Here is a 25,194-nt window from a genome sequence, read left to right as displayed (position 1 = left end):
TTATCAAAATCTATTTGTGCCAAAAGCTCATGAATGAGTCTTCCTACTTTCTGGGTGGCTGTTAGCTTGGAACTGTCTTTCAAGTGTCTGTCTTATGAGGGAGGAATTTGGGGAAGAATCCCCTAAGATTTTCTTAGAAGATCCAAGTCTGCAGTGTGTGAATGTAGTGGCCACAACCATTGCTTCTGAAGTCAAAAGACTGGCCCCGTGAGTCTGGAATAACTTCACCTCTCAGATAATTCCCTCATGTATGAATGGAAAAAAGAGCATCTGCCCTAGAGATTAGTGAGATCGTGCATTAAAAGCACAAGTCAGGGCATACAGTTAGTGCTCAGTAAAACAAAACCAGCATGAAAGGAGAATTAGAATGTACCAAGTTGTTTAAAAATGTTTAGCATCATTTTCAACAGTAGGTGTCACTCTCTCCCCAAGCCGTGGATGGAATCACCTTCCACTGCTAGTTCAGATGCCCATGAGGTTCTAGGAGTATTAGGGGATGAAAGGTAGATGATAAAAGAACTCCCACAGGTATCAACTAAACAGCACAATTGTAATTACAGCCCCCAAACTGCTGTTTGAGATTTAAGAGAAAACAAATTTATTAAACACACACACACACACACAGAAGTATAGGGGAGGGTGGGATGGAAAGGGAGAATGAAAAGGGCCACAGAAGCAGGTCCAAGTTAGAAACCATGGTCTGCGGGAGGGTATCCCCTGGGTTCAGTCCCCAGTACCCCCTTAGAAATAAATAAACCTAATTACCTGCCTCCCAATAAATTACAACAATAAATAAATAAAATATTTAAAAAAAGAAACCATGGATTAGCAAGATACTCTCAGCTGTAATTTGAACCTCTTTAATGTAGAAGTTAAAAAAAAAAAAAGAAATTTATTAGAAAATAGCTCCTTATCTGAAAATGTAACAGTTTGGTACTACCATATTAAAAAGTTAAAATTATCAACTCTTGATTTAAGCTGGACTCTAGATACTTGAAATTAAACCAGCCCTAAAAAGTTTAGCTCTATTCTTCCGTCTGTATGTTTTCTAAGTGGAGGAAAGAGCTGCTTCAATATCCTCCACTTTATTAGGTCAAGAGATTTCCCACAATAGGTAGCCTGATAAATACATGTTGAAATTGCCAAAAAAGTTTAGCAAACAAAGCACTTGAAAAGATACAACTATTCCTCTTATTACTAAACTTAATAATTTGGTGATTTCTGTACTTTTCCTGATAAAAATAAAAGGTGACAACTGATTCTCAAAATTGGAAACCAAATAATCAAACAAGATCACATTTTATTCAATAGCTCCAAGTGCAAATACAGCAAGTCAGTTCACAAAGTTTCCAGATACAGCTTTAAGGATAATGAAAAATTGCTATACAAAAATGAAAGGGTAAATAGCAGAAAGCTAGCTCAATTTTTAAAAATTCAAGTAACCTGAAAACCTTTACACTAAAATATTCCACTTACATCAATTCAGAAATGCCTTAATTTAGAGATACCAGAAGTACACTGCAATCAAAAAGGACTTCTCCAAGAAAGAGCATCACCCAGACTGTTCTTGGCGCTGGCTATTTCGGATTCGGCAGCCTCACTCACACTATTTGGATCGGCGTGGTTTAACCCATGGTATTTGCTCTTTAAGCAAATTCTAAGAAGTGTTTAAAATTCAGTAAGAGGCCAACACCACTACTAAGAGTTCTTAAAATGGCCATTTTGTATTTAAAAGATTTACAGATCAACTTCAGCTTCCAGCCTATGGTACCACTGGGGGAAAAGACATGGATTAATATTCCTTCCATCACTTAAATCCTTTTTGTCAGGTTAGCAACATGGCCTTTAAAGCTTCCTCATGGACACTGTACTTTAATATATAGAAGTTCCCACTAGGAAGATAATTAAAGGTTGTTAATGTTCTTTTTATCGCTGAGTGGCCAAGACACATGTTTACTTCTGCTCCCCAGAAGCAATGTTAGCTACTAGCTTCAATTCAGGAAAATGTGTATCTTCAGGAATGGGGTATTTATTCAGTCTTTTTCTCAGCCTGCTTCATCCTTTCATTGTAGGCAACGTATTGAGAGTCTGTTCCAAAAATTCTGTCCCACCATGTAAATGTCGAAGCATAGTTTCCAATGAAGTTCATGTGGTGGAAATCATGGTGCCGAGAACCAGCATAGAAAGGGATGAGATTTAAAGGGTTGAGAGGAATATCATAACCACTGAAATAAAAATGATAAAGATTATTAATGAAGTCAATACACCTTACATAATCGACATTTTTGTTGACAGTAATATGCTTGTTAACCAATTCAAGGAACATTCCACTTGACCTAAGTACTTATTTCTGACATGTTTCTTATTTCTGACAAAAGACAAAATTTATTTCTGACAAAAGACAAAAACTCACAGAAAATGGTACAGAGTCTAGAAACCACTTTTAGAAATTAAAAACTTAAACGATGTATAGAAATTAATACTATCCATCAGGGGATGAAAGAGAAGGGTTGTAATAATGAAATCTTTAATTTTTTCAAGAATTATTTCTTTTTCTGTTTTAAAGGACCTTTCTCACCATAGTTTGTAATGCCCATAATACTATATATTTACTACTAAATGATATATAATACTAAAAGATACGCTACATATCTTTTAGGAAAAATTATATGAAATTAGTCAAGCATTAAGAAGGTTAAACCTAAGCATTGCTGTGTAGCAACTCCTTTTAGGGTTTCCTCCTTTATTTCTACAAGTCTAAAATCTGATATCCACAATTGTACCTGTTGGAATCACCCCAATCCTTCCCTCCCCTTAGGCTGGAAGAAAAGAGTAATGCAAGAAAAGAAAGAAGGAGACACCATCTACCACTTCTCTGCCTAAGACTAGAGCATCCATTTTGCTGCCTTAGTGATTTAGAAATAATTGCTACAATTTCATACTCTGCTTTCACAGATGAAGTAAAAAGTCCCAAATAAAAATGCAATGTATATATAATAATTTTAAAATAATGAAAAACTAAGATATGAGGCATCTGAAAAGGCATGAAATACAAATAATCTGCCACCAAATGCCTCCCATTCAACAGAAAGGAAGCGTGTGAAGTATGCGCGTATTCCGAGCAGTCTCCCATCAGTGCTGGGCAGCACAGAAAGATGGAGAGAAAATATTTACAATGTATGTAACAAACAAGGCTTACGTGGACCAACAGGTTATAAAACATATAACCTAACAGAAAAGTAGGCAAATGATATGAAAAGGTAATTCAAAAAACAAAATCCTGTTGGTCAACAAGCACACAGACATGCAGCCTCAAGCCTGAAGGCTCCCTGCCCCCCCACCGACAGACACCGGTGAAGAAGACCGTGATGTGGGCTAGCAAGGTGCTGGGTGCAGGGAGAGCTCTCTGACAGGTCCTACTGGGGCTGGGATTGTGAAGACGGGCCCTTTGGGAGGGCAGTTTTACAGCCCCTAGCAAAATTCTATTTCATTTTCTCAAATGATACATAAATATACTCTCACCATAAAAATGACAACAGCATACAGATAGAAATGTAAAAAATAATCTATTATTTGAGCTCTTATCCGATGATTATGTTCTCTTGCTTTCTTAAAAATAATAACATTAACAAGATTAATTTCTTCTGTTAATCTACTTAGAAAAAAGATAACCTATGACAATGATTACGGTGGGTGAAATGAGTAAAGGGATTAAAAGGTATGAACTTCCAGTTGTACGATGAGTAAGTCCTGGGGAAGTGATGGACAGCACGGAGACTATACTTAATGGTACTGTACTGTGGAATTTGAAAGCTGCTAAGAGAGTAATCTTAAAAGTTCTTGTTGGTGGGGAGGGTATAGCTCAAGTGGTAGAGTGCATGCTTAGCATACACAAAGTCCTGGGTTCAATCCCCAGTATCTCCTCCAAAAATAAATAAACTTAACTACCTCCCCCCATCAACAAAAAAATAATAAAAAATAAAATAATTTTTAAAAAGCTCTTGTCATAAGAAAAAAACCTTGCAACTATGTGTAGTGATGGATGTTAATGAAACTTACTGTGGTGGTCATTTTACAATATATCAAATCATTATCTTGTACACCTAAAACTAACACATCAGTTACATCTCAATTTAAAAAAAAGAAATAAAGATGATCTATGACCATGGAAAAAAAGATATTTTATGCTGCTTTCTACCTGAATAGAAACCATAGCTCACCTATGGACATCAATAGTTTCTATCAAACGCACAGTCACCCAGGCCCAGAGAAGAATAACATGATCACATAAAAGCATGATTCCGATGAAAAATCCAGTTCCAAGAATTAGGGTTTCCAGAGGATGTGCATATTCAGCTTCCATTCCAAAGGGAGACTGCAATAAAGAAGAACTGCTTAACACAGTGTGATGGAGAATTTTAGGTGTCCACTTATTGAATCCACGGTGCCCAGCTGCCTGGTCAAACACCAACTGAGGTGCTGCTGTGAAGGTCTTTTTCAGATGTGATTGACATTAAATCAGTAGACCGTGAGTGAAGGACAGGACCCTCCATAAGGCAGGAGGGCTTCACCTACTCAGTCAAAGGCTTTAAAACTGAGCAAAGACTGTGGCTTACCAAGGAAGAAGGAACTCTCCAGACCGCAATACAGAAACCCTACCTGGTTTCCAGCCTGCTGCCCTGTGGGCTTCAGACCCACGGCTGCAGCATCAAGTCTCACCTGCATTTCCAGTCTGTGAGCTGCCCAACCAATTTCAGATCCGCCAGCCCCCATAATTAAAGCCAGTTCCTTAAAATAAATCTGTGTGTACAATGCTAATATACATATATATTCTAGTTTATTTATGCACATAGTTTTATAAAACTATATCCTTTCTGCATGTTACAATAGCACAGTCATCCCTCGGTATCCAAAGGGTATTGGTTCCAGAAATTCCCCTCAGATGCCAAACTCCACAGATGCTCAAGTCCCTTATATAAAACGGTGCAATATTTGCACGTAACCTGTGCATAACCTCCCACATAGTTTAAGTCATCTCTAGAGTACTTATAATACCTAGAACAATGTAAGTGCTATGCAAATAGCTATGAATACAATTTAAATGTTATGTAAATAGTTGCCCACTCAGACAAATTCAAGTTTTGCCTTTTGGAATTTTCTGGAATTTTTTCCCTAAATATATGTATTTTTAATCTTCTGACTTATTTAAGTCACTGTTTGTTTATTTTTGTTGGTTGGGGGTAATTAGGTTTATTTATTTATTTTAGTGGAAGCACTGGGCTTGAACCCAGGACCTTGTGTATGCTAGACGTGCACTCTACCACTGAGCTATTTTCCCTCCCCTCTTCCCAAATATTTTTGATCCTCAGTTGAATCCATGGGTTCAGAACTCACAGATACTGAGGGCCAACTGCATATCTAGCCACATATACAGAAATGTTAACAATAATTCTCAATAAAAATATCCTTTTGTTCTTACCAAATATCAAAAGGTCTAGGGATGTCCTTAATACAATCTATTTTAAAAACTGTCTTTGATGACTTAAGGTAAAGGCATTAAACAACTGACTCTAATTTTGGTTTATGCGTTTGAATTTGTTCTGCCAAGAAAGGGATGTTTTGCTGAGCATATCATGTAATCAGGATCAATGCGGATCAAGGAAGACTGAGATAACCAATCTGACAAAAGCTAACAACAAAGTAGTGCAGATAAAAATTACTGTTTAGTGGGGGGGATTTTTACGATGGGGGGGATTTTGCAATGAGGTGGAAATGCATTAAAACTAAGTTAGAAATTGTTTTAGAAGTTTAACGATTCACGGTTTGTTGTTTTGGGATCCCATTAAATGATCCTAACATCACTAGAGCCTCTACCAAAGTGTCAGGTACATAATTGTGTCAGGGTAGTGCTCTGGCCCCAAAGACAAAGATGAACACTTTCACGTAACATTTTTCCTTTGAGTCTCAATTTACCATGAAATTAAGATACTAAAGACAGTCTGCAGAACTGGCTTTCTGTGTGTGTGTGTGTGTGTGTGTGTTATATTCTTAACAACGTGACAATTTTTTTTAAAGTCCAGATTTTTTAAAAAAATGAGATTTTTGCCTCTAATAGAAAAAAATGCATTAAATAGAATTCTAACATACCTGAAACTCATGATGAACTTTATGAATATATTTATATATTCTTTTGTGGTGTAAGAGCCTGTGCAGGAAATAGTGCCAGGTGTCTTCAATCACTGCACAGCCAAAGCATCTTGCCAAGAGCATATACCTTTAGGATGAAAATACTGTAATGAGTATAAAATAACTTTGTCTTAAATGATCTAGATTTTAACCTGGGAACACCACTTGAGACACTGCATAAAACCAAATACCAGCTTGATCTAACTGGATATGTTAATCAACAAATCCTTAAAACTGCTAGATACAAGTTGGCTATCTGATACCACTTGAAGAAGGGTTACAGCCTGACCACCATACCCATTCTAATTCATTAAAAAAAAAATTCACAGGTATAAAATTGGAGTTAAACAAAATTCAAAACTTACAGGAATATACATTAATAGGAAAAGTATATATCTATACACTGTGCATCTAAATTCAGGTTATGTTGGGAACAGACAGTTAAATATATTATTTAACACAAATATTTACGCTCAGATAACATCTTTGTGTCTATATGGTCACAACTTTTACAAATCTCACTATCCTTTCATTTTTTTTCATTCATTTAGACTTAAAATGCAATTTATTTTTTCTTGGTATAAGCACATGTATCTGTATACATGCCTATAAAGGATGCTATGGAAACTGCTGATGGAAGAAACTCACCTTCCAATAAAATATTACATTAAAACGGAGAAACATAAAAATGGGGACATTTTAAGTTTCTACTATGGTTTACTTTTCTACATTTTACTTACTTGCGAAGTTTAGAACAAACAAATATTAACCAAACGAAGAAAGAAGATAACCATTAAGAGTATTTTAATTGGATGATACACCAGGACTTTGTATAAAGGTCAAATCTTTATCTACGTACCATCTTGGCATTCTTTCCCAATCATAAGGGATATTGAAATACTCCGTAAAATAGTAAGTTCCGCAAATCAAAGGAAGCTGGATACAAAAGTGATTAAAGAGAAGTACTTTAAAACATTTCCATTGGTTTTCCCATGTTTCTGGTTTATCCTGTGGAGAAAAATCACAATATTTAGTACTAGCCTCTGCTGTCAGTAGTTTCACCTGGAAAGTAGAAGTAAATTCCTGTTTTTTTCTCTAGTGTTTAAATGAGACCTGAATTCTATGCTATTTAATGAATCCTGTGCTATGTGAGTTCTGTATTATAATTGCTATGTTACAGTAACTAGGGCCCAGGAACCACAACATCCGCCCCCGCTGAGTTCTTGACAACTGTTATCACTACTTTAAGCAGGTGAAGGAACTGTGAACAGACACACCCAGGCGTAATAATCCCAATGATCTCAACAAATCAAAACAGCCCCACAGAACGAACAAGGCTCCTATCTGCTGCCCACAGACCATTTACTTCTTTTACCAAAAATTCCCGAGAGGAAGAAAAGTGGTAAGCTAAGATCACAGCTGGGCTCTCCCCACTGCTGAGGTGGTTTGGGAGCCTCACTGCACAGGCAACTCGGTCCTTCCGGCCATTCAGCGGTATTCGTTCCCAGAAATAAGTGCATTTTTGTTCATGTAACAGTGACAGAATTATAAACTCTGAGCTGGAAGAACTTTAGAAACAAACGTGTCCAGCGGCTCCCAAAGAACGGACAGGTACTAGTCATAGGTGGAGAAGTTCACGGATTAAAGTCAAAATGAGAAAGTGAGATCAAGGTGAAATGTTCATAAAACCTCATCAGGATATGGAACTGCTCAGCAAGCCATACAGAAAAATCTAAATTTATTCAATTTAAAGGGCTGCCCTTAGATAAGAGGCGCTTTTGGTTTTACAAAAAGATGGTCATAATAAATAGTAGTTACTGCTTTGTTTTAAATGTCCCTGCTTAAAAACTCAAGAAACCCACCAATGAAAGTTTTAACTGAACCACAAGAGCCCATGGATGGAAACCACTGGCCATCAGCAGAAGCCCAAAGAGGTCAACCACTCTGCCCAGGATCCCACAGGCAGTTATTAGCAGAACTTGGACAAACCAAACTAGGTCTCCAGTGCTCCTGAAATTCTTTAGGAGAGTTACCTTCCCTGACGAACAAAACAACAAAAGGAAGAGCATTCAACTGGTAATCAATCTGGAGAGCTGGCTCTGACCTCAGGGCTTCTGTGGCGTTCACAACTCAGTTTACTCACAATAAAATAAAGGAATTAGGCCAAGATAATTTATAATTGTCTATTTCTACTCTGACGCTGCTCCTCCAAACTTCCCATTTGTGATGGGGACAAAATGGAAGGAGATAAGTGGAAGAGGGAATAAATGGAAGATGTTGGCTTGGGCTGGCAATGGCATGGTTTTTCCCGTAGAAACTATGATTAACAGATTCGTGGTACCCTAGCTGCAGAAATTAACACAAAAATGAATCAACTAAAAAAAAAAATCACATGTATTCTGTTTACCAGGGCCATAGACTTCAGAAAGAATGTTTTGGTATAAATAACCTTGAGGATAATTCCCAGAAAATTAAGATGTATGACTTGAAAAAAAAAATCCTGCAAGGTCTACTTCATCACTTTTTCATTCCCGTGTGTATAGCACCCTCACTTAACTATATTTTCTGTTTCAAAGCAGAAAGTCTTCAGTGTTAGCTCCACCACCAACTTCTTCCTGTACCTTCAATGTTTCAGGGTATCTGCCTTCAAAATGTGTAAACCTGTAATTAGCTTGTACTGATTCTTTGGCTTGTTTTTAACCCCCCTTATAGTGTGAAAACTGGTCCTGATTCACCTTCACAATTAATTTTAGTATCAAAAAAGCCCAAAGCCAGGAACTTAATGGTTGTGAAACTCAAGGAGAACATTCTACAGACTTGAAGCCTTTCAATCTCTGTTTATAAATAACAATTTGATCTACCAGATTATTGCTTGTCTTTTTCTTTCTTTCTCTCTCTCTTTCTTTCGCCATGTTTTATTCTGAAGTCTACATAAACCCTTGACTGAAAAAGATCTTTCTCTCTCTGAAAAAGTTACCACCTCTGACCAGTGAGTCAGCCGTAGAGGGCCAAGCAGACAGGCCTAGCCAGCCATGCAACCAATCGGCCCTATACATAAACTATTGGGTGACTCATGGCAGCTGGAATTCCAAACACACATGAGAATGTAGACATCCAACCTGAAATTCTGCCTTTCAAACCAGTTCTTATTTCATTAAAAAAAAAAAAAATTGGAAATTTCGTGTTCTTTATTTAGGGTAACAGGTTACCCTCCTTTGGGCCACATCCCATTTTATTCCTTCTCCCTTTACCGCTTGTTCTTCCCTCCTTTGCGTTGGAGTCCACAGGCAGCTGACCCCCTGCACTCCCCCAAGAGCATCAATGTTAGTACCTGCATAAAGTGAGACTCACTGGGAGGCTACGAAGCAAACAGACGGACCAGAGAGGATGCGTGCAGGCACTCCACCAGACATGTACCTGTCTTCTCCTTAGATGAACACTCCCAAGATGCCTACTTTCTACCAAGACTGTGTGCCCTCCAGTTTCAGTTTGCCATGATTTTTTAGAAAAAAGTAAACAGCATTAGAAACAATCATGAATTTACCAAGTCCTGATAAATGGCTCCTTTCTTTAATAAGCTGGTCCACTTTCTTTCTTGGGAACAGTGTCAACCTCATTAGTCTACACATTGCTAGAGTTCATTACTTTCCCTGTTTAAAACTGAGAAGAGGCGCTGCATATATCTCAACACCTTGTCATGCACAGCAAGCTCTCAAGAAACATTTAGTGCACTGAGACAAATACCCAGAAGCTAGGAGCATCATCACTTTTTTTTAGAATGACAAGAAAGCACAGAACTACCACGATATGTAAAAACAAAACCCTAATAGTCATGATCAAGGTCTTAGCAAATTAACATACACTTAGGGCCTGAGACGTCAAGGGTTGGAGTGAACTGCAAAATAATACTCAAAAATCCCCATAACCTTCCCTTCCAGTTAATTTAAAAATTAAAATTTATAACATTCATTTGTGATAAAACCTCTCCATAAAGTGGGTATAGAGGGAACATATCTCAACATAATAAAGGCCATATTGACAAACCCCACAGCTAACATTATACTCGATGGTGAAAAGCTAAAAGCATTTTGTCTAAGATCAGAAACAAGACAAGGATGCTACTCTTGCCACTTTTGTTTAACATAGTATTGGAAGTCCCAGCCACTGCAATTAGACAAGAAAAAGAAATAAAAGGAATCCAAATTGGAAAGGAAGAAGTAAAACTGTCACTGTTTGCAGATGACATGAAACTATACATAGAAAACCCTAAAGATGCTACTAGAAAACTACTAGAGCTCATCAATGAATTTAGTAAAGTTGCTGGATACAGAATTAACAATATACAGAAATCTGTTGGATTTCTATACACTAACAACAAACTATTAGAAAGAGAAATTTAGGAAACAATCCCATTTACCACTGCAGCCAAAAGAATGAAATACGTAGGAATAAACCTAACTAAGGACCTGTACTTGGAAAACTGTAAGACTCTGATGAAAAAAACTGAAGATGACACAGATGGAAAGATATAGCATGTTGAAGGATCAGAAGAACTAACATTGTTAAAATGGCCATACTGCCCAAGGCAATCTACAGATTCGATGCAATCCCTATCAAAACACCAACGGCATTTTCCACAGAACTAGAACAAATAGTTTCAAAATTTTTATGGAAACACCATAAAACTCCTAGAAGAAAACATAGGCAGAACACTCTGATATAAACTGCAGCAATATTTTTTTGGATCTGTCTCCAAAGGCAAAGGAAAGAAAAGCAAAAATAAACAGGCTTTTGCACAACAAAGGAAACCACTGACAAAGCAAAAAGACAACCTACTGAATGGGAGAAAGTATTTGTGAATGATATAACTGATAAGGGATTAATATCCAAAACATATAAATAGCTCATTCAACTCAATATCAAAAAAAAACACAACAGATTAAAAACTGGGCAGAAGACCTGAACAGACATTTTTCTAAAGATATACTACAGATGGCCAACAGGCACATGAAAAGATGCTCAGCATTGCTAATCATCAGGGAAATGCACATCAAAATCACTACGATATATCATCTCACACCTGCCAGAATGGCTATCATCAAAAGGACCACAAACAACAAATGTTGGTGAGGATGTCTATAAAAGGTAACCCTCGTATGCAGCTGGTGGGAATGTAAACTGGTCCAGCTGCTGTGGAAAACAGTATGGAGGTTCCTCAAAACTAAAACCATATGATCCAGTAATTCTACTTCTGGGTTTATATCCAAAAAGAAAACACTAATTTGAAAAGATACATGCACCTGCCCCTCCAATGTTCACAATAGCATTATTATAGCCAAGATATGGAAGTGACCTAAATTAAGTGTCCATCAACAGATGAATGGATAAAGAAGATGTGTATATATACACATATATACATATATATAATGTAATACTACTCAGTCATTAAAAAGAATGAAATTTTGCCATTTGTAACAACATGGGTGGAGTCGGAGGGTATTACGCTTAGTGAAGTAGGTCAGAGAAAGACAAATACTGTATGTTATCACTTATACGTGGGCAAAAAACACCAAAACAAATAAATGAATATAACAAAACACAGACTCACATATATAGAAAACAAACTAGTGGTTACCAGTGGGGAGAGGGAGAGGGCAGGGGAGAGACAGAGGCAGGGGATTAAGAGGTACAAACTACTATGTGTAAAGCAGATAAACAATAAGGATCTATTGTACAGCACAGAGTACAGAGCCAATATTTTATAATTTTAAATGGAGTATAATCTATAAATATTTTGAATCACAATGTTGTACACCTGACACTAATATATTGTAAATCAAAGACATCTCAGCCAAAAAAAAAAAGTAAAATTTATAAACCCAAATTAGACAAACATCAAATAGAGTTAAGGCATAATTTAACAAATTATTCTTGGCAACTTTATCAGTAATCATCTAGGGCTATGCTAATACAGTAGCAACTAGAAACATATGGCTATTGAACACTTTAAATGCACCTAGTCTAAATTGAGATGGGCTGAAATTAGTGTAAAATATACACTGGATCCCAAAGACTTATTATAAGAATAAGAACAGAACATATCCTGTTAAATACTCTTAAATTTTGATTACTTGTTAAGACAGTAACAGTAGACATTTACTGGGTTAAATAAAATATATTGTTAACATAATTTTCTACATTTCTTTTTTACTTTTTAATGTATTCTACTAGAAAATTACGTATGTGGCTTCATTATATTTCTACTGGACAGCCCTGATCTAGAGTCTATTTTGAGTTATAAAGTTATATTTACTTTAAAAATATTCAACACTAATAATATCCATTGCAAATCCATCATACTCACCTTTTGAATTTTGTACTTTTTCATGTAAGGTATAAATTGAAACAAAAATCCAGGTAAACAGAAGAAGAAATAAAGGAACTCATGAACTATGAGGGATCCCCATGTTGCAATCTGGAACTTTGTGTAATTATTCAACATGTAGTTCCAAGCATTTTTAAATGGTTCCTGCAGAGGATTCTCAGGTAAAAGTGAGTCTACATACTCCACAGCCAAGGATGCTGAACTAAAGATGTTGACACTTTCATTCGTCGCCATTTTTCAAAGCTCTGCAGACAGCCTTATAACTCTGTAAATACAAATAAATAAGTAATAAGCAAGCTAGATAATGAAATTCCAAGAAAACAGGTTTTAAAATCCTTCTGATTAATTTTTAAAATAAGAATTACTAAAGGAGCACCAATCTCACAGGTCCTAAACATATGATTAAAAACACAAGTCTACAGTGTGTCCTCACCACCTCCATTTGTAGATACGATTTAAAAGCCACATGCTAACTTTCAAGAGCAGGATCTAAAGAACAATAGTGCGTAAGGCGTTTCAACTCATCTTTAAAGAGACTTTTCAGCACGGTCTCCAAGGAAAAATTTGTAATTTCAGAGTTGGGTTTAGAAGTGTCACTTAAAACCAAAAGAATCTATAAAGAAAGTCTGCCAAATGTGACTACATACAAATTAAATACTTATAACTGGAGAATAAAAAGACAATTATACATAAAGTCAAAGATCAAATGACAAACTGGAATAAATATTTCCAAGGATTATGACAAAGGGCTACTTTGAACGTGTGCTTTAGAAAAAGCCTAAGAATCTGGCAGAAAAACGACAAAAGACCATTCACGAAGCTTCACAGAAAAAATAAACACAAATGCTCACTAAGCAAATAAACAGTTCAGTTTTGCTCACATAGGAAATGCATACTAAAATAGAATCTTTACGTTTCATAGTGCCCAGCACCCAGTCACAATATGGGGAAACAGGCGCCACTGTACGCTGTTGATGGGAGGATCAGCCTATCTTTGAGGAAAAATTCAGTATTTATTACAATTCAAAATGAATACACTTTTTGACCCAATAATTTTCTCACTAAGACTGAAGGAAGCATTGCTTATAATAGCAAAAACAAAGAGAAAATAGAAAAACATGTTAAGTCCATCAACAAGAAACAAATTAAATTGTCAGGTCCTTCCAAAGACACACAGCCGCTTGAAAGGAGGAAGACCTACATGTTCTATGTACAAAGATGTCTAAGATATGGTATAAAGCGAAACAGCAAGTTGCAGAATGTACAGCAAGAGCCCCACTTACGTCTCTGTGAAAAGGCTGTATGTTTCGTCTATGCACTTTTATGCATATGTGCATACTACACACACATATAGAAAATGTACAGAAAATGCATGTGCATACACGGTGGGGGAATTGTGGAAAGGAGAAAAATTTTCCTTTCCATTCTATACCTTCTTACATTTTTTTCTATGAGCATGTTTTACTTATATGATAAATAGCTTAAATAGGTCAGCAAATTAAAAAGGAGAAACTTATGAAGAATATCTCTTTCCTAAAAAATATTCACTGCTAGACAATGAAGCAAGGCCCTCAACATTCTAAAGGAACCGGATTTCCACCCCAGAATTCGCTATCCAGACAAATTATTCAGCAGGTGGGTGAGTGGTATTTTTCAGCCACGCAGTCTCCAAAAGTTACCACTCCAAAGTCTTTCTCAGGAAGCTACTAGAAGTTGTTCACCGCTAAAACCAAGAAAGAGGGACACAGAAAACAGGAGATCCAACCAAAAGCCAAAATAATCTCCTGGAGGATAATGGCGGGAGACTGCAGTCAGTCTGGACAAAAGCAGTGCCCTTTGCTGCTATACCATGTAGTTCCCCTGATCGTGTGCTTTTAGGAAAGCAAGAGAGTAAACCAAAGAAGAGAACACCTTGAGATCCAGGACACATGGACCACCCCACCCCTGCCAACTCAAGAGAAAAGCAAAGGAAATTTTAAGGAAGACAGTGAAAGAAAGTGCCAGGATGACAACTGGATGGAAGGCCTAGAGAAGAGCAAATTCAGACTGGAGAAAAATGAAGATCTCCCAGAGGGACAACTCCAGGGAAAAATTGGAAAGGACAGATTATCTCCTATGATTGACCTTATAGAAAAGTGTACCATGGGAAGAATATGCAATAGGTGTAAAGAAAGTTAAGCAAATGAAAATAATAAGGCAATTATTAACTTTGGAGAAAAACAAAAGCAAAAAAAAAAGAAAGAAAAAATAACATGCATTTTAATGTTTAACTGTGAATAATTTTTACATAGGCATAATAACATAGTTTCTGAATGCTGTTTTAAGAAAAAATTGTAAACTAACCTTACCTTAAGATGGAAGGAGGGAAGGAGAGAGGATATTGGTGTAAGAGCACTAAACCTCATCTATCATGATAAGAAAACAGTTGCATAAATGTTTACAAATATTATATCCTCTTGTTGAATTGAACCCTTTGTCATTATATAACACCCTTTTGTCTCTTATTACAAACTTTGTTTTAAAGTTGATTTTTGGTAGGGTGGGTATAGCTTGGTTGTACAGTACATGCTTAGCATGCACCAGGTCCTGGGTTCAACCCACAATACTGCCATTAAAAAACAAAACCAAAAAACTAACTAAATAAATAAAAAGTCAATTTTGTCTGACATTAAAAAAAATTCACTGCTGTTCCTAATTTATGAACTATGATGGATCCCTCTAAGACCAAATATATTAAGCCTCAGAAGCACGCTTAACAATGCTTAAAACACCCCCTCCCCTCTCCCGCTCCCCAAATCGACCTCTTATCTTAGATGCTGGAAGCTCAGCCAGCTTCCTCAGGACTCTGAACTCACTTTGCATCGTTACTCGAGTCCCACTCATTCTCAAATGACTTACATCAGGGACTATCGTGTCACAGCCTGGGCTCACTCACCATCTCGTCTAAGTCCACCTGCTCCTGTGCCCTCATCCTGCCTCATCAAGAACTTGTCCCTCACTCACCCTTTCGTCTGTCCCTCTTCACCAAGCCCACCCCCTGAAGTTGAAAAACATCCTCAAGTCTTCCTCTCTTGAGAAGGTTTCCTGACTTCTCCCACCTCTCCCCCAAGCCACCGTCCCATTTCTTTTCCTCTGAACCAACCAACTCTGGTCTCAAGCCTCCGACTGCTTAATTCTCACCTATACAACTCACTCAACTACAGCTGACCTTTGATGGCACAGGTTTGAAATGTGCAGGTCCACTTACACTCAGTTTTTTTTTCAATAACTATATTGGAAAATTTTTTGAAGATTTGCAACAGTGAAAAAACAAATGAACCATGGAGCCTAGAAATAACCAAAAAAAGAAAAGAAAAAGGTATGTCACAAATGTATCAATACATGTAGATACTAGTTTATTCCCACCTAGGCACAAAGCAAGTGATATTTAATATAAAATTAACGTGCTATATTTCCTCACTGTTCTATAACTTTGCTTTCAAAGAATTACATTACCATACAGAATGCCTCTCTCTCTTCTACCTGGAGAAACTGTACCAGCCTACCATCTCAGGTAAACGGTTTTTTAAAAGGTAGTGTCTCCAATACTGCATTATGAATATAACTAAAATTATGCTGTAAAATTTTATAATGGTCATTCATTAGTTATAGGCTGGGCTACCGTGAAGCAATCGTATCGATTACACCAGGAGACCACAAAGCAATCGCACTGCGGCTTCTTTGTTATCAAAGCATGAATCCTTATACCTGCAAATAAATCTGAATGTTTTCCACATTATCTTTTCAGTTTTGATGTGTGGTGTTAGTAATCTGTGTGACACCTATAGTGTTTTGTATCTTATAAAGACAATGTCCATGTAGGTACTGACAGACCACTCATCTTGTAAACAGACGATGTAAACTTAACAGTATTAATAAATACAGTACAGCAAAGAGTAACTGTATTTTCTCTTCCTTATTTTTTTAACATTTTGTTTTCTCAACTGTATATATTATTGGTAAGGCTTCGATCAACAAGGCTATTCGTAGTTCAGTTTTGGAGGAGTTAAAGTTATGTATGGATTCTCAACTTCCCAGGGGGTTGGCATCCCTGAGTTGTTCAAGGGTCAACTGTATTTGCAGTCTGGCTCCCCACTCACACCAAAACTCCTTCAATCTCCTAAATTACAAGATAAAAATTGTTCCAATCCTCATTTTTCATGAGGTCATTCCCAAATCTGACAATGCTGAACCAACACCACTGACTAGCTATGTGATCTTGAGCAAGTTAAGTAACTTCTCTGAGCCTCAGTCTTATTATCTTTAAAATGTAAAGAGTAACAATAATAACTAGATGATGGAATCTTTTCACCACGCATGTGTGTATCCCATCACCACAATGCACACTTCAAATATCTTACAATTTTATTTGTCAACTATACCTCAATAAAGCTGAAAAATAAGGAATAATAAACATAAAAGTATGGTTCTTCTAATGGGTCTAAGAACTAATGCATGTGAAGCACTTACCACAGGACCTGACACACAGTAGCTACAAGAAGCGAACAATTATGAAGCATTATTTACATGCCACTGTGTTCTAGGGTGTTACATGCTCTGTGCATATTAAATACTTTAATCCTTACCACACTTTTCAAGGTGGGCAATTTTATTATCCCCATTTTACAAATGAAAAACTCAGGTGTAGAAAGATTAAGTAACTTTCTCGAGACAAAAACGCTAAGTGAAGGAGCCTGTATGCTCATCCATCGTGCTATCCTGTGATCCTAAATAACAAAGCACAAATAAATATTACAGTAAGAGTATTCCACACAGGCTGTCTTCATTTTCACACTGCCCATCTGTTCTCCAGCCATCACAACCTGTTTCCTATTCTAATCAATGCACTGAATTTACTCTTAATAAGTAAAATCACTAAGGGTCTCCTAGCTGCCAGATCCAACAAACATTTTTGGAGTTTTTTTTCAGCCAGTCTGTAAGATCTGATACTTCTCTCCTTGAAATACCCTCCTTTCCTGATTCTTAGGATTCATATGTATTGACTCTGATTCAATGTGTGCTACTATGAGCAGCCACTGTGCTAGCTGCTGACCTCACCCTGAGTTCAAAACCTAGTGAGGAACACAAAGAAGTAACCAGACTGTCATAAAATTTGTGATAAGAACAATAAAGAGGTGGAAATATCAAGTGCTAGAACAGAGAGTTCTAGGGAAGAGTTCTAGAGAAAGACGCACCTAAAATCAAACCTGGAGCACAGAGGGGAGGTGACCAGATTAAAAGAGTAAAGTAGGGCTGGACAGGGGAACAGGGCATGTTTTGAGTAGAGACATCAGATCCAAAGACTCAAACAGGAGATGAGAAAGGATACAGCACTTTCTGATTTACTATGTCTGTGGTACAGCTTCTGAGAAAGGAAGGCTCGAGAATTGAGGCTGGAGAGCATGTCCCAGGCATCCTTTTTTAATCCCTTTCTAACTATTCCAGATTACCTGGGGTTACCTTATCTTTTCCCAGTTTTAAGACTACGGCGATATCTACAATCTCTCTAGGTCTCTCTCCTAAACTCCAGGTACTGGTTTTCCAAAAGTAATTTCTGCTTCGACAGTTCACAGGCACGTCCAGTTCAACACGTCCAAAAGTTCTGCCACTGCTCCCTGCAACCCTGCTGAAAAAACTGAACTGGCCACACCACCTGTTTAGTCATCTCGGAAGTTCTTGATCTCTGTCTCTGCTGCCTGAGTTAAAAGTCTTCAAACACTTTCCCGATTTAGAAATAACTGATTTAATTAACATTCAGACCCAAGGGAGGGAACCCCAGGGAGGGAAATGGATACACTTCTGCCAGCTGAACAAGAGCAAACAATCGGAATTAAAGAGGAGAGGGGAGGGGAAATAAAGACTGAATTTTCCTTTCCTTTTCTCAGCCTTACACAACCAGACTCACTGGAGGCCTGCTACATGCTCGGACAAAAGAAATGTAGTCGTTTGTGGATTCCCCAAGAAACTTATAGTTTAGCTTTCTGAGCGCGCCAGCAGTGTCCGCCCTTTGCCGAGCCCGGATCGCACCTCCAACCGTGCTCTTCTTAAACCTCCCTTTACTAGGACACGAAGCCAGCAACCCGCTCAACAGCAGACAGGGCTCGCCCCTTCTCCAGACCTCAGGGTTTCAGGTAGCGCCTTCCCACGGATAAGGGCCTAGGCCTCTGCTGTCCTCCTCGCTCACCTTCTCTCTCCCACCCTCCGTATTCCTACACAATGGGCTCTGACCATCCTATGCTTCGGCCGTCTTTGCCCACGAAACATTGTCCCTTGCCAATACGGTTCTCAGCTCAACTCCTATTCATCCTGCAGTACCCTCCTCGGATGCCCTTCCCCACCGCACGCCCCGCCGCGCATACAAACAAATCTTCCTTTTTCTTTTTGTAGAACTCTGGTCACTCTGCCACCCTGTGTTGTGACCACTGTTCCCGGACGGCTGAGGGCCGTGCCCTGTTCCGTCACTGAGGGATTTCACCCATTTCCACCCGCACACGCGCCCGCGGCCAGACCCTCTATCCTGACTTCCATCCAGACCTCCACCCGCGGGTGCTAGCCGCGCCCCCTCTATCCGGGCCCCTCACCTAGACGCCGCACGGTCTGCCGCCACTGCCGCCGCCTCCGCCGCCGCCGCCGCCTCGCGAGCTCGGCTAGGCTCTAGCCGCTCCAGGGGTAGCCAGTTCCTCCCGCCGTTATTGGCTTGTGAGTGCCCTGCCCCGCCTTCCCGGCGCTGTGATTGGTCCGTGCGGCTGACGGCGTCGTGTGACTCAAGAGAACGGAGCACTGGCTGCGAGGCCATTGGCTGCGCGGATGGAGTGAGGATCGTGAGAGCTAGGCGTCCGGCCAGTAGCAGCGCCGAGGCGCCTATGGGCGGGAGCGCGCGGCCTGCAGAGGAGGACGGACGTGAGACCGCGAGGTGTCGCCTAGCAACCTCGGCTCCGCCCCCAGGCTCCTGCGCGATCCGGGATGCTGTGGAGCGTGGGTTCTTCGGTCGCCACGCTCGCTGTGTTCACAGATCACCCTTCCTGCTGGCGCGCCCCGGGTTTAGACCACCCTCTTTCCGGTCTGCAGCCCTAGTACCTCTTGATAACCTCTACCTGTACATGGGACTTGGGGAACTTCAAATGCAGCCCGTCTCCTCTTGCGGACGGGAAGCCGAGGCTCCGGGTTAGGAGAGCCTGGACGCGGCAGCACACTTGCAGCTGGGCTCGGCCGCCTCCCGCCCTGGAGTGTGCACGGATGGGAGTCACATACGAATTTAAGCTTTCGCTTAAGAGGGTACCACTCGGTCTAGTTGAAGGCACTTTATATATACAGGATGCTGTCGTTTCTCAGGGCTGTGCTAAGACTGGCTCTCCTGCCTGCAATAAGGGGCCAGCAGCTCCTCCCTCACCCATCGATTCAGGTACCCTCTGCTTTAGGAAGCCCCTGCTTTAAGGATGTGTCTCGTAAGGTCCAGTGACCTCTACCCATTCGTCTGTCCCATTTGTTTGACACCCACTTTCTTTATAAAGTATCATGACAGGAAAGCCACTCCTTTGCTTGGCCAGCCTGGCTCTAGACACCCGCCCATACTGGCTGGGGTCCTGGATGTGACTGTGCCGCAGCCCACTTTTCCCTCTGCCCAAACCTGCTGCCCTCCGTCAAGCAGTGTTAAGAGCTTGCACTACGGGGTCAGACCTGCCAGGCTTTGTCACTCAGCAGTTTGCTCTTAGATAACTTACTTCTCTAAGTTTTATCTAGGACCTCTGTAAAACAGGTATTATAATGAAGTTTGTTGTGACAATAATATGATCGTGTATGTGCCCTTTGCACGGTGTCTGAAATACAGGAAGTGCTCAATAATACTACGTTGATTATTCTGACGTAGAATCCTACCACAGTAGATACATTTTTTATACCAGAGCAGGTGTATGTATGTGAAGGGGTCAAATTATTTAAAATCTCAAAGATTTAGAGCTGAGAGGAAATAGATATGGCTGCAAAACTACAGAAATAAGCTCAACTCACTTATTTCCTTACAATGAAGAAATGGTTCAGTGAACTGCAACAATAGTGGTAATTTACAGAGGGTCTTCTGTATTTCAAGCACACTAACATACATCATTCTGTTCAAACTCCTCAATAACCTTGCAAGTGACAGAGACACTACTGTTGCCATTTTAGAGAAGACAAAGTAAGGGTCAAAGATGAAAAAAATGTGTTTAAAGTCATAGCTAGCAATTGACAGAGGAGGAGGCAAACTCAAGAGCCATCTGATTCATAGATTGAACTGCTTTTCCCCTTGGAGTCCTGAAAGCCAGAAACTTGATTCAAAGTGTGATTCCATTTTCCCACGTAGCCCCCTCTCCAAAATGAGACACTGGCAGCCAGACAAGTCAGTAGGAGGCAATTTGCTCAAGTCCACACTTGAAAGAAAAGGCAGGCTTATTAGCACATCGCTGTGTTATGTTATTCTACCCTTATGCTAATAAAAGTCTCATAACTCATCAGCAGCTGAGATTATAAATACCAGGGTCCTCATGCTGTCTTATAAGGGGTGATAATTATAAAAAAACAGGAATCATCTGCCAGAGTCCATAAGGAACAAGAGGGGAACTGAAAGTAGACACACCATCCACCTTAACTCCATCTCTGCTTTCAATCAAGAAGTTGCAGAGCCAAGTGAGGCAGGCAGCAGAGTTGCTTCACAGTACACACAGATTTAGCCTTGAACTTTGTTCACACTGCATGCTGTGTCCCTGACAGGATTTCTAAGACTTCTGACCTCTCTATTTTTGTACAATAATAGAACAAACCAGGAACACTTTTATATGCCTGAAAGTGTGTATTCGGAGGGTATATATTCAAAGCCTCTGAAATCTCAGTTATGAATCTAGCTACTGACAAACCCTGGCAAGCTGTTTTATGGTACAGCGGTCAAATCTTCAAAGAAAGAAAAGACAAAGAGGTATCCGATGTGCTAAGTATTTAAGACTTGGTTACTCTAAGAGATTGTATTTTAAGAAAGTCTTCAAAAAATTTTAGATAAATCTTTAATTGACAGATTCATGGAGAATTTCATGGAACATTAGTATTTAAAAGTGATTAGGAAAAGTAATGATACATTTTTCTTGGTGCCACTGTCAGAAGCAGCTAGCAGTGCTCCAAGTTTATTAGATCTTCAACATGTTTGCTGAGAATGGGTGTACCTGGAGCCACGCTAATGCAGAAATTCATGCTTTCATACGGTGAACACAGGCTTTTTCTTTTTGATTAAATTCTTTATATTTCCACTTATAATGGAATTATATATATATATATGGCATTAAATATATTCTATGTTTAAATGTGAATACACTAGCTAAACAGAATTTTGCTACAGGTATAATTCTTTCCTCTTGATTATCGACTATTCTGGCAACAGCTCACGCCTAGCTGTTAAATTCCTGAGGACCAGCCACCACATCCCCTCACCCCTCTCATGTCCAGCCCCTCAGCTGGCCACCTCACCCCTATTTCCTTAATTCTTTTTATTTGGTATCAAAACGGTAATTTATTTCTCAGTTGCTTTACAGTAGGTATTTCCACTTTGACTTTCCTTTTGGCCCATGCTAGTTGTTTTATTTTGTGTCCTGCCCATATCAGGGATAGAAGAACACAATAACTTTAAATTTCACCAGTCCTTGGGAGACTTCTGCCTTGATGTTGAGGTAGCTGCTTCTTGGAAAACAGTTTTCAGTGCCTTCAGTTACTGATTTAACAGACTTGCCTTGTAGGTTACTTGAGCAACAAATTCAAAATATTGATTTATGAAGTTAGCAAATGCAAATTTTATAAAAGAACACAAAAAGTGAGCAGGCAACTAAATAGATAAAAATCAAGGACAACGTGAAACAAATAATATACAAACTTTTATTCAAAGTTAATTCAAGAAAGACATGTTTTGGTCATTTTTAAAGTGAGATTAACTGAACATCTCAGAAAAACTGTATCTGATCAACGCACATAGCTACTGACAGAAAGTTCTCTCTTCTGTTAATAGCAGCTAAATTTATACACACAGAAAAAATTCTTAAGACCATGCAAATTCAGTTGAATTCCATACATTCATTGTATTCATCAAAAACCTGCAGTAATGTTCATGCCGAAGTGTTACTTTAAGAAAAAAATTAAAAATACACACCAAAACATGACCAAGATTAAACCAAAGAAAATAATAAATAAGCATAATTTATATTTTAAAAAAGTTTGGCATCACACATGTATTCAAGTGTGTCACACCGTGTTCATTCCTCAGAAGTGGCATTTTAAAGTGTTAAGCATTGTTAAATATCAAAAAATACAACTCTGTTTTACAATGTAGTACTGGCATAATTCAAAGTACTGTGCCAATTATAAATAGTATAATCAAGTTTCAAACATCTTTTCAAACATATTTAAAGGAAAGCATATAGACACACATTTATATGCACACAAATTATACTCATGTAATCAAACATTTTATAAAAGCAAACAGTTTTATCCCTCAATTAGTTTGTATACGTACATAAGATTTTAATACCTGTTCAAAGATTTTCAGTTCTTGTGTATATAGATTTTCAAGAGAAGGAATAAAGAGGAAATTTAGTTTTACAAGAACACATATTACTTTATCCCCCTTCAAAAGATAATCCATAGTCATTCAAGGTGGATTAACTAGTCTTTATGAAAGCAACTGTTGTCCAAAGACTGCAGAACAATCCTGCAGTCCAAGTTTCTTATTAAAATTCAGTCAGCTGCTGCTCATTGCAGAGAAAGCCTACGCGGTGCATCTACCAAAAATAATCTTCAGTATCTGAGGCCTATAAAGGCAGATGATCTTACCTTCTGCGGAGACTCACAGTGCAGCTACAAGTGGAGAAGTGCTCGACTCTCAGTCACTTCAGAAGTACTTGTTGAAGCCTGCTTCTCATGTGTAAATATGCCGAAAATGTCCTTCGGGCTCATAATGGTTTATCAATAACTGTGACTCCTGAACAAAGAAATGAAGAAATAAGACAGAAGTCACAGGAAGCATTCTGTATCTCTGAGAAAATACGGAATTTTTTATTCTATTACTTAAGTAACAGGGGCTGAACAGATCATGATGTTTCAAAATCTCTTTCTTTTGCCCTACTATCATTTTCATCTAAACGACAATGAAATCTTTGTTTAAAAATCATGGCCCAAAACTACATCGGACTATTTGAACTAGTCTCTTGTTCTTCACAGTTACAATTAAGGGAAAACAATTTCACTCAGGAAATACTAAAATCTACCTAATACTCAAAGGGGTACAAAGAAACTTTTGAGAATGATGAATATTTTCATTATGTTGATTGTGGTGGTGGTTTCATGGTTATGTACATATGTCAAAACTAATAAAACTGTTCACTTTAAATATATGCTACTTATTCTGTGTCAATTATATCTCAATGAAGCTGTTTTAAAAAATTCACATAATTTTTAGAAATGCTATTCTGGGATCCTACTGTATATATTCTACAAATGCTGTTTTGGATGATACATAAAGAACAGTGATGGCTAATTAGTATAAACTTCTTTTTTCTCCACTGTTGGATCAATATTAGAATGTCACTGAAACATTCTAATATTAAAGCAATATAAATATGTACCATGAGAATAATGAATAAGCAACTTACAATTTTAAAGACTCAGCGTTGTATTTATTAGGAGTATTATCATTTCTCTTACTAAAAGAATGGACCAAAATGGTATTTTATAATTCAATCCGTGCTGTGCTTAAGGAAGAAAAGGACTCTGCAGCCTCACTGTAATACTAACACATGGAGCCCATCCGGGACAGACGTTGTAGGGGTCGTATCTTATGGATGTCAGAGTAATTAAAGGCTTGCCACATAGTGAATTCCACACCACTGCATACAGATGTTAGTTCAGCCATATTACATTTTATGATGATTCTACACTGGGAAGATTTGTGAGTTTGAACACAAATGACTGCACAATGACAGAAGAATACTTGTGTTTTATTTCAGGATACACATATCCTATACTAATTAATTTGAGAATGAGAAATAAAATATACTTTGAGAAAAGACTCTTTCCTGACATAAAATGCTCTTCATGTAAAAACTATAATGATGTAATCTTTTTGTGTTACAATAGAAGACTGTGAGAAAACTGAAGATTATTACCTGCGTAACTTCTCCCTGTGCTCATACAAGATGACACAACTGTCCATTTATCAGTCGTTGGGTTATAATATTCTACCGATGCCAAGTTACAGGAACCATCATCCCCTCCAACGACATATAACAGACCATTTACTGCACAAACTCCTTTAAAAAATTACAGAGAGAGAATAATTATTTTAAAAATTTGGATGAATACAAATATCTCTGTAAGTGTCTGATGAGTGATCAGGAGACACTTACTTCCTTGGAAGAGGCAAGAAGAGAAGATGGGGAGCCCAGAAAGAATTCCTCAATAAAAACCTACTGTAAGGTCCTACCCATGTCACTTACGCCATAGTTGCTTTATATACGCATTATTTCATTTAACCTTCACAGTAACCTTACTTTACAGGTTAGAAACTGTTTTACTTT

The 25,194-nt window shown here is 38.4% G+C and overlaps 2 protein-coding genes across 2 annotated transcripts in view; both read right to left on the bottom strand.

Moving 5' to 3' along the window:
• Positions 1-1,280: 1,280 nt before the first annotated feature.
• Positions 1,281-19,319, bottom strand: MSMO1 (methylsterol monooxygenase 1). The gene is made up of 6 exons (XM_006213185.4): positions 19,192-19,319; positions 12,551-12,836; positions 7,046-7,194; positions 6,148-6,274; positions 4,221-4,375; positions 1,281-2,225 (listed from the first exon to the last, which is right to left on the bottom strand). The coding sequence occupies exons 2-6, from the start codon at positions 12,803-12,805 to the stop codon at positions 2,030-2,032; spliced, it is 882 nt and encodes a 293-aa protein (XP_006213247.1). The 5' UTR covers positions 12,806-12,836; positions 19,192-19,319; the 3' UTR covers positions 1,281-2,029.
• Positions 19,320-22,481: 3,162 nt separating this feature from the next.
• The window catches only part of KLHL2 (kelch like family member 2), a 112,503-nt gene continuing 109,790 nt past the window's right edge, over positions 22,482-25,194 (bottom strand). Inside the window, exons 14-15 of the mRNA XM_072975158.1 lie at positions 24,784-24,927; positions 22,482-23,600 (exon numbers count right to left, since the gene is read on the bottom strand). Coding sequence (XP_072831259.1) covers positions 23,572-23,600; positions 24,784-24,927 — 173 coding nt within the window. The 3' untranslated portion in view covers positions 22,482-23,571. The remainder of the gene's footprint in view (positions 23,601-24,783; positions 24,928-25,194) is intronic.

Source organism: Vicugna pacos, chromosome 2 (genome assembly GCF_048564905.1).
Source record: "Vicugna pacos chromosome 2, VicPac4, whole genome shotgun sequence".
NCBI classification, from domain to species: domain Eukaryota; kingdom Metazoa; phylum Chordata; class Mammalia; order Artiodactyla; family Camelidae; genus Vicugna; species Vicugna pacos.
Note: the sequence above shows the minus strand (reverse complement) of the source record. Positions and strands in the feature narration are given on the sequence as shown.